Source organism: Lontra canadensis, unplaced genomic scaffold, assembly GCF_010015895.1.
Source record: "Lontra canadensis isolate GAN:19392208 unplaced genomic scaffold, GSC_riverotter_1.0 scaffold75, whole genome shotgun sequence".
Taxonomy (NCBI): Eukaryota; Metazoa; Chordata; class Mammalia; order Carnivora; family Mustelidae; genus Lontra; species Lontra canadensis.
Window position 1 is genome coordinate 5,611,166 of NW_022631069.1, and position 18,849 is coordinate 5,630,014.

An 18,849-nucleotide genomic window follows, 5' to 3' on the forward strand; every position below is an offset into this window, starting at 1 on the left:
GAGCCCAGTGTGGGGCTTGATCCCAGGACCCTGAGATCATGACCTGAGCTAAAGGTGCTTAACTGACTGACCTGAGGTGCTTAACTGACTGAGCCACCCAGGCACCCTAATCCCATTACATTTAAGGTAATTGCTGATATCGTTTAAGTTTACCATTTAGTTTTGTTTTTATTTTTCTTTTCTGTGGTTTTTTTTTTTTTCCCTGCCATGTTTCAACTTAATAAAACTGTTTTTGGTATTTGATTTTTACATCCACTTTTAGCTTTTTAAGCTCTAATTCTATTATTTTTTTTTTAATTTTATTTGAGAGAACGCATGAGTGAGTATGAGTGGGAGTGTAGGGGAAAGGGAGAAGCAGACTCCCCACTGAGCAGAGAGCCCGACAGGGGCCTCAATCCCAGGACCCTGGAGATCATGACCTGAGGTGAAGGCAGATGGCCAACCATCTGAGCCATCCAGACACCCCAGTTCTGTTATTTTTAATGATTGCTCTAGGGCTAATGATACGCAGTTTAACTTAAGGCCTTCTTAAAAGTCTTGTACTATTTCCTACTTTATGAATACAGTAACCTTACAAAAGGATAATTCAGTTTATCAAACCCTTATTCCTTTATATTAATGCTGTAGCATTTATTCATACATGCCCTTTAAATCTTACCTTATAGTGCCATCTTTAAAAAAAAATAGCTGTCTTTGGGGCATCTGGGTATCTTGGCTCAGGTCATGATCTCAGGGCTGTGAGATCAGCCCCACACTAGGCTCTGTGCTGAGCGTGGAGCCTGTCTTGGGATTCTCTCTCGGGGGCTCGATCCCAAGACCCTGAGATTATGACCTAGGCTGAAGGTAGAGGCTTAACCCACTGAGCTACCTAGGCGCCCCCAAGTATAGTTTTTTCTTTTAAGGTGTGGCCTTTCTGGTTTCTCAGGTAGATGTCTGGGGAGGTGGATAAATTCTTTTCCTCCACTAGCTCAGCTAGAACTCTGTCTCCTGGAACTGCTTGACCTCTAGTTTCTCTATTCTACTGTCAACTTCATAGCAGCTGCTCTCTGTTAAGCCTTGTGTAATCTTGTGCTGTGTATATACAGCCCAGATACTGGCTGAGGAATTCTGAGGAATTCATTGATTCTGTGTCTTTCTTTCCCTCCATTTCCCCCACATCCCATCCTCACCCTCCATAGCTACCTTGATTCTAGTGCCCTGTTCATGGATTCTGGCTGCTCAGTAGTCCCAGACTTTGACCATGGCCTCCTCAGCTCAAAGAGACTTCTCAGCTCTGTGTGGTCTTCAGTTCTCTGTGCCAGCTATCACCAAATTATCTATAGACAGAGAGGCAGGATAGTGGTGGGGCTCTCTGAAGGACTGCAGAATTTCTCAGTGTGTAGTCTAATGACTAAATATAGTTATCACACATTTCTGTCTTATTTCATAGTTCTGGTGGCAGGGATAGCCTGGTACCACTTATTCTTCATGGCTGAAAGAGGATGTCACCTTTGCTCTACCTTAATTTTTTTTTTTTAAGATTTTATTTATTTATTTGACAGACAGAGATCACAAGTTGGCAGAGAGAAAGGCAGAAAGAGAGAGGAGGAAGCAGGCTCCCTGCTGAGCAAAGAGCCCGATGCAGGGCTCGATCCCAGGACCCAGGGATCCGGCCTGAGCCGAAGGCAGAGGCTTTAACCCACTGAGCCACCCAGGCGCCCCTACCGTAATGTTTTTTATCCCTGATTGAAGTTTTGTGTATAGTTGGTATTTATAGATTTTTAGGATCATTATGGTATAAGAGAGTGTACTTAAAATATAATGTCAGACATTTTTGTTAAAGAGCAAGATAGTTTGGGGCGCCTGGGTGGCTCAGTGGGTTAAAGCCTCTGCCTTCAGCTCAGATCATGATCCCAGGGTCCTGGGATCAAGCCCCGTGTCGGGCTCTCTGCTTGGCAGGGAGCCTGCTTCCCTTCCTCTCTCTCTGCCTGCCTCTCTGCCTACTTGTGATCTGTCTGTCAAATAAATAAATAAATAATCTTTAAAAAAAAAAAAAAGAGCAAGATAGTTTATAATGGAAGTCACTTAAATGGACCTATGTAAGTGAAATTTCTCTCAAATACTTTCCTGAGAAATAACTTTTCTTGTATTAGGCTTTTATAGTGTTAAATGGATAGATGGGTGGATAGATAGATTAATAAGCTTTAGAGCAGATATTTTTCTTTTCAATCCTAGATGTAGAGCTACCTAGAGAGCTTTAAAAAAATACTGATACCTTAGTCCTACTCCAGACTGCTTAGATAAGAATTTTACATTACAGCCAGGTATCAAAAATTTTTTACAGTATTTCACAAATACTGGTAAATCACTGGTTGTTACTCAGTGAAGGTTGATAACCTCTACTTAGGAAGAACGTTTGCCAAACTCATTTTTTTCTGTAAACTCTTGCAAAGTTACAAAGCCTTTCAGATAAAATCCACAAATTGCCAGTAAAAATGACATATGAATTCATAAGTACCATCAGTTTTCTAGGGAACATTCAGAAGTATGGTGACAAATCAGGATTTTCTAAGTTTCTAAGATCACAAGTTGTTTGCTTGCTTCCTCTCATCTCCTCTCCACTCCTCTCCTCTTTCTTAACTTCTTTGTAGTAGGCTCCATGCCTAGTGTGGAGCCCAGTGAGGGGCTTGAACTCACAACCCTGAGGTCAAGGCCTGAGCTGAGATCAGTTGTTGGACATTTAACCAACTGAGCCACTCAGGTGCCCCCAAGTATTTTGTTTTCATGTGGTACATTGATTGTTAGAAAAAGCAGCTTGTTTCAATACTTAGTATTCATTCAGCTCTTTTGTTCAGTAGATGTTCGAGGGCCGTGCTGGATGATGACTATATAATAATAAAAACAACTGACTGTCCTTTATATCTTGAGTCTATATGAGTCTTGAGATTGAGTGTATGGTTCAGTTGTAGTTCAGTTTAGTGAGTAACTCCAAAATAGTTAATTCCTTTTGATTTTGCTGAAAAAAAGTTATTGATTTTAGTATTCTAATTTGTGTGCCTGTCAGATTATCTGAGGAACTTGTTAAGTCTCAGATTCACCTACCCAGCAGAATGATTGCTTATGACTAGAAAGAGAATTGGATGTGGCTAACAGCTTGAATGACAGGAATATCAGGAGAGAAGATTTGAGAAAGAAACATTCAGAGTAATCAGTTATTTAGTAGAGGGACAGGTTCGTTGAGATGTGTGTTGGTCAAAATGTTAATTGGTGAATTATTACAAGAATAAAAACTCTGTTGGTTGGTCATATTCCTTTGCAGCAATGTGGACGTGCCTCTCATTTTATGATTCATCTGTGATTTCGGCATGGCTGGTTCTGTTCTTTGAGATCTCAGTGCAAACTCATCAGGAACCCTTTTCTGGGTTTCTGATCTAGAATTTTTGGCCACTTGTGTCTTCTCTATCACCTAACTCTACTTAAATTTTTGTTTTCTCCTTAATTAGAGTGTAAGGAAAGGAAGAAAAAGACCCTATTTTGTTTTGTTTACTGTGATATCCCTACTCTTTGAATACTTCCTGGCAAATAGAAGAATTCATTGCATGTCACTAATGATTGCATACTTATAAAAGTTTTAAAATCACAAGACAGTATCATATATATCTAAAAGTGCAGTGTAAGGAATGACTAAAATATCTAACAAATTGGGGTTTTGGTGTATTTTTTGACCTTACCACTTGATAAATGGAAGTGTTAGATATTTCTTTTAGTTCTGTGAAAAAAATTACTGAGACACTAAATGGCATCATGATTCAAGAAAGTTCGGGAACCCCTTGGCTATATATAGTTTATCCATTGCTTTATTTTTACTTACTTATTTTTAAAAGTTTTTATTGTTAAGTAATCTCTGCATCTACTGCAGGGCTTGAACTCATAGCCCCAAGATCAAGAGTAATATGCTGTATTGACTGAGCCATCCAGGCATCCCTTATCCATTGTTTTATTGACAGTAGCAGGTTGTTTCTACTTTTGGCTACTATTAAAATTAAGATTTCTTTACATCTCTAGGGATACATGTACATATGTTTCTCTAGGATATGTATTTTGGGCAGGAATTTTTAAAAAATTATTATTATTATTATTCATGTTTTTTATTTTAAGTTGGTTCCACACCCAAGATGGGGCTTGAACACACAGCCCTGAGATCAAGAGTCACGTGGTCTACCACCTGACTAAGCCAGCTAGTCAGGAACCCCATTTGGCTAGGAATTCTTTGGTTATATTTATTTTTAGCTATAAACTCCGGTTTTCTATATCTTCTTGTTCAGTTTTGTAGCATTACATTTTTCTATAAGTTTGTCCATTTTATCTAGATTTTCAAATTTCTACTTTAGATTTTCAAATTTTTTTTAAAATTTTTTTTTAAAAAGATTTTATTTATTTACTTGACAGATAGAGATCACAAGTAGGCAGAGAGGCAAGCAGAGAGGGGGAGGAAGAAGCAGGCTCCCCGCTGAGCAGAGAGCCAGATTTGGGGCTTGATCCCAGGACCCTGGGATCACGACCTGAGCTGAAGGCAGAGGCTTTAACCCACTGAGCCACCCCGGCGCCCCTAGATTTTCAAATTTCTTAATGCAAGGTTTCATTAATATCTTTTTATTTTTATTTTTATTTTTTTAAGATTTTATTTATTTATTTGACAGAGATCACAAGTAGGCAGAGAGGCAGGCAGAGAGAGGAAGGGAAGCAGGCTCCCTGCTGAGCAGAGAGCCCGATGCGGGACTCGATCCCAGGACCTCGAGATCATGACCTGAGCCGAAGGCAGAGGCTTAACCCACTGAGCCACCCAGGCGTCCCTCATTAATATCTTTTTAAATTAATATCTTTTTAATGTCTTAAGAGCTATATGATGGTGACCTCTTTTTAATCCCTGATATTAGTTATTTGTGCCTTCTATGTTTTTCTTAATCAGTCTTTTATAGATTTGTCAATATTAGTCTTTTAAAAAAAACAACTTTTGGGTTGTTGATCCCCACTAAATTGTATTTTTCCCACATTATTTTGTGTATTCATCTTAATTCCTTTTACCTTCTTTAGGTTTATTGTTTGTTTGTTTATGTGAGAGGTTGAGTGTGCACAAGCAGGGAGGGGGTGGGAGTGGGGAGGAGAGGGAGAGAGAGAATCTTAAGCAGGCTCCACGCTCAGCTCAGCAGAACCCGACCAAGGGCTCAATCTCATTACCTGAGCCGAAATCAAGAGGCAGACACTTAACCCACGAACCACCCATGTGCCCTACCTGTTCTGTCTTTATTGGTCTGTATATAATGTCTTTTTCTTTCTAGCTACTTTCAAGGTTTTATCTTTTTTTTTTTTTTTGTCTTTATGTGCTTTGGAAACAATATGCCTTAGAGTAATTTTCTTAACGTTTCTTGTGTTTGGAGGATGTTGAGGTTTTTAGATCTGTAGGGTTATATTTTTCATCAGATTTTTAAAAGTACTCCATTATTATAATTTCTTCCAATATTTTTTTTTCCTCTTCTGCCTTCCATTTGGGGAAGCCAGTTATACATATATTAGTGTCATTACAGTTGTCCCCAGACTCACTATTCTTCTGTTTGATTTTGGATGGGATTAACAGATTAGACATTATAGAAGAAAATATTGGTGAATTTGAATGTAGCATTAGAAAGTAATAGCCTGTTGTACTACTGAAGTCATACGAAATTGAAATGTCAACTGATGTCACTATGTGCCCTTTGAGATTTAAAGCTGGCTTTTACTCCCTATTCTGTTTATATGAGAATCCTTATGTCTTCCCCAAGCTTTCTCAAAATTTCTACGCTTTTAGGTTCTAATTGTTTCTCAGACTTGCTGCTCTCTGTAACTCTTCCTGAACTCTTAGGGCTTATTATCATTTTATTATTATTTATTATTATTATCATATTGTTATTATTATCATACAGAACTTTAAATAAGGAACATAGCCTCATTTTAAAATTTTCTTAAAAGCATTAGGTCTTTGTGTATGGTGGGCTTTTTGTTGTTGAAGGTTTGAAGCTTTATATAGTCATAATGCAAATCATTTAAAAATTACTGCAAAAAGTAGCAGTGACAATTAATTTTAGTCCCTTACTGTGCTCTAGTAAGCAAAGTCCTATGCTTATTAAGTGCTTCGTGTGTTTTGACCAATTTAACTCTTGGAACAGGTCCTGTAGGATAAATATTAATATATATTTCTCTGAAGAACTAACACACAGGGTTGTCCAAATTATCCAGCTGTTACTCTGCAGATAGTAATTGTACATATATCAGTACATTTTTCTAAAGATTAAATGAGAGAATCCATGTAAGATACTTAGCACAGCATCTGAAAACATAGTTCTCAAAACAGCTCTTGCTGTATATAGATTGATAAATGTTTAGAATGTTTGGGATTTTTCAAAGTAATCTTGAGAATAGAACAGGAGGGGGTACAACAGAGTTGGCTATAAATAGATACCTTTTTATAGGTATGATAGGTTCAGTGGAACTAAAGTTTTATGTAATTCTTAAAATGGAGTACTGAATTAAAAAAGAAATTGAGGGGCACCTGGGTGACTCAGTCAGTAGAGTCCATGACTCTTGGTTTTAGTTCAGGGCATTATCTTGGGGTTGTCAGATCGAGCTCCAAGTTGGCCCTGCACACAACAGGGTGTCTGCTTGAGATTCTCTCCCTCTCCCTGTCCCCCGACTCACACATGTGCACACACACTCTCTCTCTAAAAAGAAATAAATCTTTTTTAAAAAAAGATACTGAGTCAGAATTACTACATACTAGCTAAAAATGTTTCCCTAGATATTCAGTTGGGTTATAAACTAAGATGATATATTTTCCTAGAAGTGCCAGAGTAAAATCTTATCAACTGTTAAATGCTGACAGTTACTAAATAATACTGTGATTTGTATAGGGTTAAATTTTATGAATTACAATTTTGTGAATTATTATACTGGTTGACCTTTCTACCAGGTACCTTTCTATTTACTGACATAATAAAACTCTGTATCAAAAGATCTTTCTTTATCTTAATTTAAAGCTCATTGAGTTACAAAGGTTAGCATGGTAATCTCATATTCCTACTTCATTTGTACAGATTTAACAAAGTAAAATTTTATTTTGGACATACAGAAATTGTGTATGGAATAAATCAAATGTTCTTCAATGAAAGAATGAAATGATACAACAATCTTTGGGTTATGTATCTATCTAACATTGGATAGTTTTAATTAACTAATTTTGATAGTTTTAATTTAAAATTAAAACTCCCACATCTTTTTTTGCTGTTTAATATTGTACATAAATTATAAAGTGTTATTATATTTTATATTGCAGACAGGATTTGGGTTTTGTTTTCTTGCTTCATTTTGTTTTGCTTTAAAAAATAAATTATTAAAAATCTTAAAGTGGTCAACTTTATGTATGCCTTATTACAATAGAAAATTCTTAAAAGCAATGAAGAAAATAAAAACGTCACTTGCTGAATATCCTCTATTACACCAGTCCTCATATTGCTGTACATTTTGCCTTCTCCTGCCCTCCATTTTTCCTTTACACCTTGAACCCAAGCACTAAGCAAAATTTTCCTTCATCTTACCAAACTTTCCTCAGCGTTCACAACTTTTTAACCTTTTCTCCTAAATTTGCCTTAAGTGAGACCTTCACTAAAGGCACAGACATTTAGATACTCGTCTTAGTCTTAATCTCAATTCCTGCCTTTAATGATCTACATAGACAGTCGTACCTTTGTCAGTATCTTGAACTCATTTCCAGTGACCTTTTCTTGACTGTGTCTTAGCTAGGCATTTAATTTTTAGGTCATACCATAGACTTTACTTTAACTGCAGCATGTAAACTCCCAAATCACCAAAGGTGCTGATCTCTCTGACAGAGTCCATTGTTCAGGCTTATTTGTGCAGCTGTGCCAGCTAGTATTGTATTTTGATACCTTATCTGAGCTACTGTCACAGAGTTGTAGCTGGTCATCCTGTTCTCTCTTCTTTGGATTTATCTTTTATATTTCTGTCTGACGATTTTCTTGGAGCATAAATCTGATTATTAGATCTCGGTTAGAATTTTTCAAGGGTTTCCCATTACTAAGAAGATAAAATCCAAACATTAGCATGGTACACCCAGCCCTTCACAGCCTGATTCTGGATTTTATTAATTACTACCTCATATTCTGACCTTTGCCTGGCTTTCTTTGGCTAAATTGAAGTCTTTGTAGTTCCTTAAATATGTCTCTGTATTTAGCATATGATAATACTATTCCCACTTCACTGTGAAGCTTTCCTTGGTATTAAGGCTGTGTTCTTGTTAAGACTATATATATCTCCATTATAGGTCCTTTCTTTGAAAATATTTTATTTATTTATCTAAGAGAAGGAGGGAGAGAGAGCATAGGGAGCAGCAGGCAGAGGAAGAAGTAGGCAGAGCAGGGAGCCCGATGTGGGGCTCAATCCCAGGACTCCTGATATTATGACCTGAGTCAAAAGGCAGACACTTAACAGACTGAGCCACCCAGGCTCCCCTCCATAACAGTTCTTATCACAGTATAGTATCATTTCATATGTGTGCCTATCATAGGAATATGAACAATAATGGATTTATTTACTCATGTATCCCTAGCATACAGAAATATTTGTCGACTTAATGTGCAACTCACACAAAGGAAATAAAAATAAGAAAGAAAACCATTCTACCTTCCTAGTAGCCAAAAAACTGTAGTCTTTACTATTAAGTATAAATTTTTGCACAGTAATATTAGGAAATAATAACGACACCACTCATGTTGACAAAGCTACAATAAAGCTAGTGTTGGTGATTTTTAATTGGTTCAACTCTTTTGGAAAAATTTGACTACATAGTAGAGAACTGAAAAATTATTTCAAGTGGTGATTTTAAAGATGAGATAAAAGTCAGATGTAAAATTGCACATAAATTATATATACTTGTATTTTAAAATACATAATAAAAAGCCCAAGGAATATATATCACAGTAGTAGTAGTAGTGGTTTTATGATTTTAAAACTATGGGTAGTTTCCCCACTTTTGAAAGTATTTCTATAATGTTATATTTTATGATTTAAAATGTATACAACTTATTCCAATATTTGGATTTTTTAAAAAATGTAATTCTGAATCAAAATTCTAACATAAGAGCATTTGAACAGTTCTTAAGTTAATTTTTTTTGTCTTACCAAATGACTTCTCAGGCTTGGGTCAGAAGGGAAGGGATTTGTAGTTAAAAGTTGCTGTCGAGGTAAGGTATGTGAGGGCAGCATAGAATATTGATCGTTTCAGTGAGGTCATAGGTTTGAGTCATGTAGCAATTCATTTTAAGGATTTTAATAATACATTTTCTGTTCTAAATGTAGTTTGTTTTTTTTTTTTTTTTCTGTTTTAAGATACCAGTTTTTGGAAGAAGCTTTTCAAAACCAGAAAGGTGCAATTGAGAATCTACTGGCTAAGCTTCTTGAGAAGAAGAATTATGTTCATTTTGCAGCTACTCAGGTGCAGAATAGGTAAGTGTGTTGCTTAAAACCATAATTCCACTTAAAGAATTATTAAACACAGTAGGTCAGTTTACATATTAAGCATACATTTTTGGAAGGGTAAATGATAAAAGTTTGAGTTTGGATTATAATACTTGTTAATAAGTAAGATTTAATTCACCAGAATTTTGAATCCTCTTAAGATACATCTTTGACCACTTTATAATCAACAAAACTCTAAACTTTGTAAAGCCTTAAATTACTGTGGAAAAAGCAACTAATACATGGAGAGTTGAATTACAAATTTTAACTCTGTGGAAGACATAGTATAGAGGAGAGAGTATGAAAAGAATGTTGGATAAATTTACCTTCCCCATATGTAAAGCAAGAATTAAAAATACTACTTCTCTTAGTAGTAGTAGTATAAGATGAATGTATAGCACAGTTTGGCACATAGTAAGCCCTCAAATTTTAACTATTGGCATTATTTTTATCAGTAATACCATCAGCATTTAAAAATTTTATTCAGGTTCATTTCTAAATGAACTAAATTTATTGATAAGTCAAGTTGGAGTAAGTTCCATAAATGAGTACATTAACAAGGTGAGGACTCTGTAGAAAGATGAACACCTGAAGCTGGTATAATTAAAATCTGTATATTCCTGAGGGTATGAATAGGGTTATAAGTATTTGTTTTTCAGTTTCACAAATAATGAGACTTTTAGGTACTTCTAGAATATTTAATTTTTGATGATTAAAATGATGAAAAATGACAATATTCAAAAGTATTAAATTGATGAATGAATAGTATATTATATTTAGACTATAAGGTAGTAGAACTTTCATCTTAAGAAGTGATACCAAAAGGAAAGGCTACTTACTCTGAGGGTGTAGATCTAAAACAACATGGATTTGAATTGCGAGGGTCCGCTTATACAGATTTTTTCAATAAATATAACATTTTCTTTTCTCTAGCTAACTTGATTGTAAGATTATAATAATATGTAATACATATAACATAAAACATGTTAAGCTGATTAAACTCTGTATGTTAGCAATAAGGCTTCTGGTCAGCAATAGGCTATTAGCTAAAGCTTTTGGGGAGTCAAAAGGTATACGTGAATTTTTTACTTCATGGGGGTAGGTGCTCCTAACCCCCACTTTGCCCTACATTAATATATTGCATACACTATTTATGGATGGTTAATTGTTACAAAAATGTCAGGATGTTTTAGTGATTCTGCTACGTTGTGGGTGATACTGGAGAGGGTGGCAGCTGTCTTCTCACAAATAATAGATGAATGTCCTTTTCAGAGAAAGATAGTGAGTTGACTCATAAGGCAGTCCCATATTTTTATACAGATATTTTATACAGATATTTGATATTTTATACAGATATTTATACAGATATTTTGTACATATTTTGCATATGTGTTTTCTGAATCTTTGTAGAAAAGTAGACAAGAGATTTATGTGTTATAAAATTACAGAGGGTTGGGGAGACTAATGATTTCATCTCCAGATTTATTTTAAAGTATTGAAATCTCCAGTAATACTTCCCTTTAGACACTCTTTTATGATCTGTCTCCATTTTTTAAATGTACATTGATTTATTTCTTCACAATTGAACACATATAGACCTGCTTGAATCTAATGAGGATTTGACTATGGCTAACAGTTCTCTGCTTTTAGCCTGTTCAATGATTTTAGTCTTTGGCTGAGTCATTTTAAGTTGGAATCCTACATTATCAATAGTAATTAGCACTCTTACTTTTAAAAAGAAATCTTCCACTTACTTTAGTAAGATAAGGACAGAATTGAATAAAATTTTCAAATAAGTGCCCAAATAAGCGCTGATGTATAGACAAAGGAGGGAAAATTACATTATAATTACTCAGACTGTATTAAAGTTACTCAAATTTGAATTGGCCAAATAAAATACATTTTAGAGGTTGAAAGTATGAGAAATAGTTTGTAAAGAAGCAGAATGTATAAAAGTTGAAGGCTACTTTCTTTGATTGTTTAACATTTTATGTATTTATATTGGTGGGATCCCTCTCCCCCACTCCATGAAATAGGTTATTAGCTATTTCATATCTGCAACTAAACCTTTCATTACCGAAATGGGGGCTTATACCTATTCTAAAACATCTGGCACATTTTGTAAATGGATTGAAGTTGTTTTATACCCTTAATTCTGTACAGTAGGAGAACTGTTTTGGGAAGAACCTATGGGGGGAGAGCGTGTATCAGAACCCACATTTGAAGTGATTAAGTTACAGGAGAAAATAAATGCTTCAAAGCTTAATTCCTATTATTCTAAACGATAATTACTGTTTGCAACATTGTTCTTTTGCACATTGTTCTTAAAAAGTGTTTAGTAGATCCAACATGCCATATTTGACACTAGAAAGGAATTGCTGATGTCAGATGTTTATATATCACATTCATGTCATAGAAACTAAAGGAGATTACCATCTAGACTAATAAACTGGCCTTTATAAATTTAATTTAAAATTACTACATATTCCATTCTTTATATATAACTTGTTTGGACCAAATTGAGTGCTCAGGTCTACCGAAACATAAGTTGTACATTTTGACAAAGGTTTAATTTTAATTACTCTCTTTAAGTGCCCAGTTGGATGAATTTCTGTAACAGTTGATGATTCAGAGACATAGGATAAATAACCTAATGATGCATTTCTCTTATTCAGGATAAAAGAAGTAAATGAGACTAACAAACGAGTAGAACAGGAAATTAAAGTGGCCATTTTCACCCTTATCAATGAAATTAATAAGAAAGGAAAATCTCTCTTACAGCAGCTAGAGGTACGGTTCAAAGCCAAAATAAAACAAAAACTGCTTTTGTTGCTCTTTAGCTGTTTTTAATGTTTATTGAAAGCTCTTTTAGAGTGGTTGGGGGGGGGCATGGAAGTAAAGAAAGTTAAAAACATTTTTTAAAATTTCATTTTCTATTGGAAAATAGAGCTTTATTGAGTTAGTTAATTTGCAGCCCAATTTAATAATACTGATTTTAGCTGCATAAATTAGGAGATAGAGTTGTCCTCTTAGGAATGAAAGAATTATTACTAAAATGTTCTATAAACAAAGACAAAGCCAACCTGCCACATCCTCCCCTTCCCCGAGATAGGGCCTCAATTTAATTTTTCATGTGAATGTATAGCCTTTGTGTGTTTCACTTTTATTTTAAAAATATTCCACAGTTTTGCTAAAAATGGTGCTCATTTTGAAATTTGTAAACTTTAAACTTAATGATAATTTTGTTGTACTGTTTTTGTGTTGCATATTTTGAGATTAATATGTAGATACAAATTTTTAGATGAGAATCCAGTCAATTTGTGAAATCCAAATTAAGTTTTAAACAAAGCGTCCCCTCTACTGACCAGAGTTGATTGGTTTTCAAAATTTGGTGCTCTGTAGTAGGCTTAGATGATACAGAGTTGTGTTTTCTGCACCATTAAATGGTAGCAATTTAAACTATGTATTTGGTTTTTTTACTTCCATTACTATTAACCTCAAATTTTCCACAGTAGTGTGTTTTTTTGGTCTGTTTCATTCCTTCATAGACCATTGTAGATATATTAGACACATAGTTACACAGAAATGAAAGAAATTATGTTGGCAGTGTTATTTCTGAATTTTGTCTTTTGAAATATATTTTTTTTTTATTGAGACACAGTTGTGAGATTAAAAGTATTCTCACACATACAGTTAAAGTTGGAGGTCTCTTTCCTATTGTACATCCAGCTGATGCATTTAACTGTTAGATTTTTGTTTTCAAAAGGACTGTGAATGGAGAGTATTGACCAGCAACTGTTTTTGATAGCCTTTTAAGTTACTGCAAGTACATTTTAAGTATAGGTCTAAAATAATGTTCTTAAACTGTTTCAAGAATTTTTGAGTGAAAAGATACCTCTTAATACTAAAATATACAGAAATACCAAGTGATAAATCTGCCACATACTCCTAATATGCTGAATTTAAACAATAGATGTTTCCTAGTGTAATACGTTCTTAAACTTTGTAAAATAGAGGTTTTCCTAAGCTTTGTAAAAGGGATAATTTCCAGGGAAGTTGTGAATCAAGCTTCTATCAGTTGAATGCTTTTGTCACCTGTTTTACATTACAAAATGAGCAATTTGTTTTCTTAGGGGAAAAAAAATTGTCCAGTAAATCAACTTGAGGCATTAAGAAAAGGCTAAGTACCAAGTAGATAGGTTGTTTGGCATGCCAAATGTCAAAGTGTATATAGAACATCACCTGTTGCTTCTAGGAGTTTCGTTCCCAGATAGTTTAACTTTACTTTGCAGCATTTACCCCCGAACTGGTCCTTCAACTTTACTGACTTTCTTGTTCTTTTATGAACTTTTGTCGTTTTAAAAGTTTCGCTAACTCTTCTCTTAGAACTTTCGAATTAGTTTCTCATTTTGTCTTAAGTATTTAAAGGAAGAGATTTTAACTCCAGCTTCATGATGCACCAGTAGATGGCACTTGCAACACAAAATTTTCTTTTGTCTTAAAAGTACAGAGTTGAGTGTATCGTATTTCTAAAGGTCAGCTCATTATGCGATAGATTCTGTGTATTGCATCAGCCTAATAGATACTGTTTTTAGTAAGGACATTTTTATCTTCTGAAGGAAAAGAGAGACATCAACTAACATTAATATCTGTATATGGAATGTCCCTTGTTAGAGAACTTAAGTTTTAGGTCGCTTTTGTTAGTGAATTTTTTTTTTTGATCAGAGACTCATTAAATAATGAGGTGCTTGTCAACTTATCCTAATTTTAAAAAGTAATGTAGGTATTCTCTTCATTTGCAATAAAAATTGTGAGTTGAATTTTTCACATAGAATTTTTCATTAAATTCTTGTTTTGTTTCAGAACGTTACAAAAGAAAGACAGATGAAGTTACTGCAGCAGCAGAGCGACATCACAGGCCTTTCCCGGCAGGTGAAGCACGTTATGAACTTTACGAACTGGGCAATTGCGAGTGGCAGCAGCACAGCACTACTGTACAGCAAGCGACTGGTGAGACACATAGTATATTTATGGTCTTTAAGTTGACTTATTAAGATATTTCCTTCAGGGAACTGCACTTGTATGAAGTATAGATTTTGTATTTTTACAAGTGTAACCACCACCATGTTAAGGTACAGAAAAATTACACCACCCGCAAAAGTTTCCTTATTCCCCTCTACTCCTGACCCTAGGCAACCACTAGTCTGATTTCTTTTATTTTCTAGAATTGCATATGAATGGAATCATAAAGTATTTACTGACATGAAGATACCTAGTATCATAATGTAGTTTATCACCAGAAATATCAGAAGTTCAAGCATGTGCATTTGATTGCTTATATAGTTAGTCTTTTAAACACATACTGTCTCATCTGAGATTGACATTACAGGGCTACATGAGCTTTTATGTCTTTATCATTTATGTTTTGTGATACTTATAATTTTTAAGACTAATGTGAATTTTTTCCCTTTAAGATTACTTTTCAATTGCGCCATATTTTGAAAGCACGGTGTGATCCTGTGCCTGCTGCTAATGGAGCAATTCGTTTCCATTGTGATCCCACCTTCTGGGCAAAGAATGTAGTCAATTTAGGTGAGAAATAATTAGCTTTATGAATGTAACTGGGAACAGCGAATTAGGAGGAGAAAACATCTCAAGCAAATTTTAAATACTTAAAGCTTCACTCTAACATGTAAATTTCTTGGAAAATATGTTCCTCATTGGAAACTCACTTGAGCTATGTTCATGACATCTATAAGGATGTTGAGAATCTCCTATGTGTATCATTGCTAACGTTTCCTCCACATCTTTTAAAATTGATAATGACTATTTCATGTCGAAAACTTAGCAAACGGGGCTTCTTTCTCTGGAGGAATTTATTAGATGCTTAGTAGTTTGCATATTAATTGTACCAACTTGTCCACTAGAGGAGGACTTCAGGATGCTGATGTGTCTGAAAGTCATGTACTGAGGAAGGTTTGAAAGTTAAGAGTAGCTCTTTTCCACATGAAAGAGAAATGGACTTTACTATTGTTACTCCACAATGTGGACCTGCTGACCATAGATGAGGGTTACAGGGAGACAGACAAACAACTCAATTTACAACAAAGGCGAAAAACTTCTCGACAGAATTGTCTGCAGATTGAGTAAACTCACTTTCAGCATAGGTCCTCACCATTGGAAGTTGTAAAAGCAGTGGTGGATGAATTTCTGTAAAAAATGTAGTCTTTGTGTACATTAAAATTTGGTTATAGCCTTAGATCAGGCATTAGCAAACCGTTTTTGTGTGGCATTGTTAGCTAAGTTTGTTTTTTAAACAAACTTTAAACAAACATTTTAAAGGGTTGTAAAAACAAATGAAAATGAAAGAACATATGATAGATCTTATATGGCCTGCAAGACCTAAAATATCTGACGCATTAAAGGAAAGGTTTGCCAACTCTGCCTTACATCAGACACTCCTAAAATTTGCTTTCTGTTCTAGAAAACAGTGGGCTTTGTGAGAGGCAAGGAAAGTGTTCATTTTTAGAGACATAAGTGGTTAAAACATTCCATGTTTCCGCAGACAGTTTTGGAGCAGTGTTATACTCTGCCCTGCAGGCTGTGGCAATTCAAAAGCAGATGGCATCAGCATTAGCAATCTTAGGTATCCTTGAATCAGTCTGGGAGACTTGATTTTGACTGACTGAATGGGCCTCTTCTGCAGATATCTCTTTCAGATTTTTAATTTTCTATGCATGTATGTAAATGTAAATAAAGAATAAGGGCAGGTAATATATTATTCTGAAGAATCAAAAGTCAATTATTTGTCTTTGGACTGTTTCTGATTTTTATTATCTTTAAACCTAGCTCCCATCTCTGCTGTACTGTCAGAAGCTTTGAGTGCTGATAGTGTTAAAGGAGAGAGGAAAAGATAGTGACTAATCCACAAAGTAGATGATTTAATCATTTATATGCAAATTATTCTCATTTTTTAAATCCTTCAGGTAATCTAGTAATAGAGAGTAAACCAGCTCCTGGTTATACTCCTAATGTTGTAGTTGGGCAAGTTCCTCCAGGGACAAACCACATTAGTAAAACCCCTGGACAGATTAACTTAGCACAGCTTCGACTCCAGCACATGCAACAGCAAGTATATGCACAGAAACATCAGCAGTTGCAACAGATGAGAATGCAGCAGCCCCCTGCACCTGTATCAACAACCACAACAACAACACAGCAGCACCCTAGACAAGCAGCCCCACAGATGTTACAGCAACAGGTGAGTATTACAACATCATGGCATGATTGGCAAAAATTATGAAGGCCTTAAGATTACACTCTGTCCTGTAAGGATGATGCATTACACATTTCAATGTTACTAACAGGGACAGAGCTCAGTGGTTAGAGTTTAAATATTTGCTCTGGGTTTGGCAGGGATTTGGGGAAGATGTGAGAAAAGGTGTTAAATAAAATACTTAACATGGGAAACGAAATTAATTCACTAGTACTATGGAGGAGCAAAAGATTTTGTTCCTCCAGACCAGATATTTTTTGTTTTTCACGTGTGGTTTTGGGCCAGAAGGCCAGATAACTTTTGCCTAGGATCTGATAAGTTCTTACTTACTTACCTACTTACTTATTTATTTAAGAAGGGGTTGGGGGAGAGGGAATCTGGAGCAGATGCCACACTGAATGCGGAGTCCCACACAGGGCTTGATCCCACGACCCTGGGATCAAAACCTGAGCTGAAATCAAGAGTCAGATGCTTAGCCGACTGAGCCACCCAGGCCCCCCAATCTGATAAATTCTTTAGGTATTCGTTCAAATCATTTGCATCCCTGTATCTCTCCTGATCTCCCCTTCCCCATCCGAATCAAAACCATTAATCCAGGGTTAGATAAGTTAATGTTAATAGGCTTTAAATACACACACACACACACACACACACATATACTGAGAGTAAGGGATTGGGGCTAGAGATGGGGCGAATGTGACTTATACTTTTTACTTTATGCCCTTCTGTCCTGACTGAATGATTTTTATCATAACATTTTATAATTGAAAGGTAAATTTATAAAAAATATTATTACGTAAATTCAATTTCTGCCTTTTGTAGCCTCCGAGATTGATCAGTGTGCAAACAATGCAAAGAGGCAACATGAACTGTGGAGCTTTCCAAGCCCATCAGATGAGATTGGCTCAGAATGCTGCCCGAATACCAGGGATACCCAGGCACAGCGGCCCTCAGTATTCCATGATGCAGCCACACCTCCAAAGACAAGTATGCCTAGAGTTACATTTGTAAGAATCATAAAATTTTAAAACTAAAAGACATCATGCTTCTTAATCAGTTGGTGGTGGTGGGGGGGGTTGCTGTGTGGCCATTGATAGCCTTGAGAATTTGATTGATGCTGTGTATCTTCTTGTCCCAGAAAAATACACGTACACATGAATTCAATTTTAAGAGTTTCTTTACTGGGATTCAACTCATTATATACTGTGGGTTAAGAACCTCTAATTTAGTCTAACCAATTCATTTTACAGAAGTAAAAAACAAAGGAGCTTGTTACTTATCCATAATCACAAGAGGTAATGGTAAAGTTAAGATTAGAACCTTAGTGTCCTGAAATTGTTCCTCTAACGTTTTAATGTGGTATTTGGAACCTAATCTATAAAAGGGACTTTGAAAACAATAGAGCTATGCTATATGTTATTTAATTATTTAATCCCCCCTCCTTCTCTTTGCTTATTTTTCTTTTAAGGATATAGATGTGCCTACTCTTAAAAATAAATGTATTTAGAAACATGTTTTCTAATTTTTGCCTGAATAGCAGGTTATATTCGAATAGAAGTTAGGATTATAAAATCAGGCTACTTTTACATGTGATTTCTAGTTATAAAAGAATAAAGTTAATTTTATAATGTTATAGTGATATTTCTCAAAGCATCCTTCAATGACCATCAGAATGGCAGGGGTCGTTGTCAGAAATAGATTCTGAAGCATAGTTACTGAAGCAGAATTTCTAGGGGCAGAATACTTAGAAATAATAAATTTTTACTTAACTCTCTGATTAATCTGTATACTAAAGTTGGATAAACAGTCTCAGAGCAGTGGTCCTTCAACTTTTAGGCCGAAGTACCTCTGGAAAGACTTGAAAAATGAGTACTCCCTCACGTTTACAGTTGACATTTTAAAGTTCTATTATAAACTTAAGTTTAAATGGTTGCTGAGGATGTATTTTCTGGCATATTGTAAGTATTGACTTTATAAAGTAAAACCTTTGTATCATTCTTATAAACCAATCCACCAGAATCCCAAAT

The 18,849-nt window shown here is 35.2% G+C and overlaps 1 protein-coding gene across 2 annotated transcripts in view; it reads left to right on the forward strand.

Moving 5' to 3' along the window:
* Window positions 1–18,849, forward strand: part of TRIM33 (tripartite motif containing 33) — a 112,136-nt gene that overhangs the window by 68,848 nt on the left and 24,439 nt on the right. For both annotated transcript variants that reach the window (XM_032881386.1, XM_032881387.1), the window contains exons 5-10: window positions 9,418–9,534; window positions 12,222–12,336; window positions 14,410–14,556; window positions 15,021–15,138; window positions 16,533–16,807; window positions 17,645–17,809. In XM_032881386.1, the coding sequence (XP_032737277.1) occupies window positions 9,418–9,534; window positions 12,222–12,336; window positions 14,410–14,556; window positions 15,021–15,138; window positions 16,533–16,807; window positions 17,645–17,809 (937 nt within the window). The remainder of the gene's footprint in view (window positions 1–9,417; window positions 9,535–12,221; window positions 12,337–14,409; window positions 14,557–15,020; window positions 15,139–16,532; window positions 16,808–17,644; window positions 17,810–18,849) is intronic.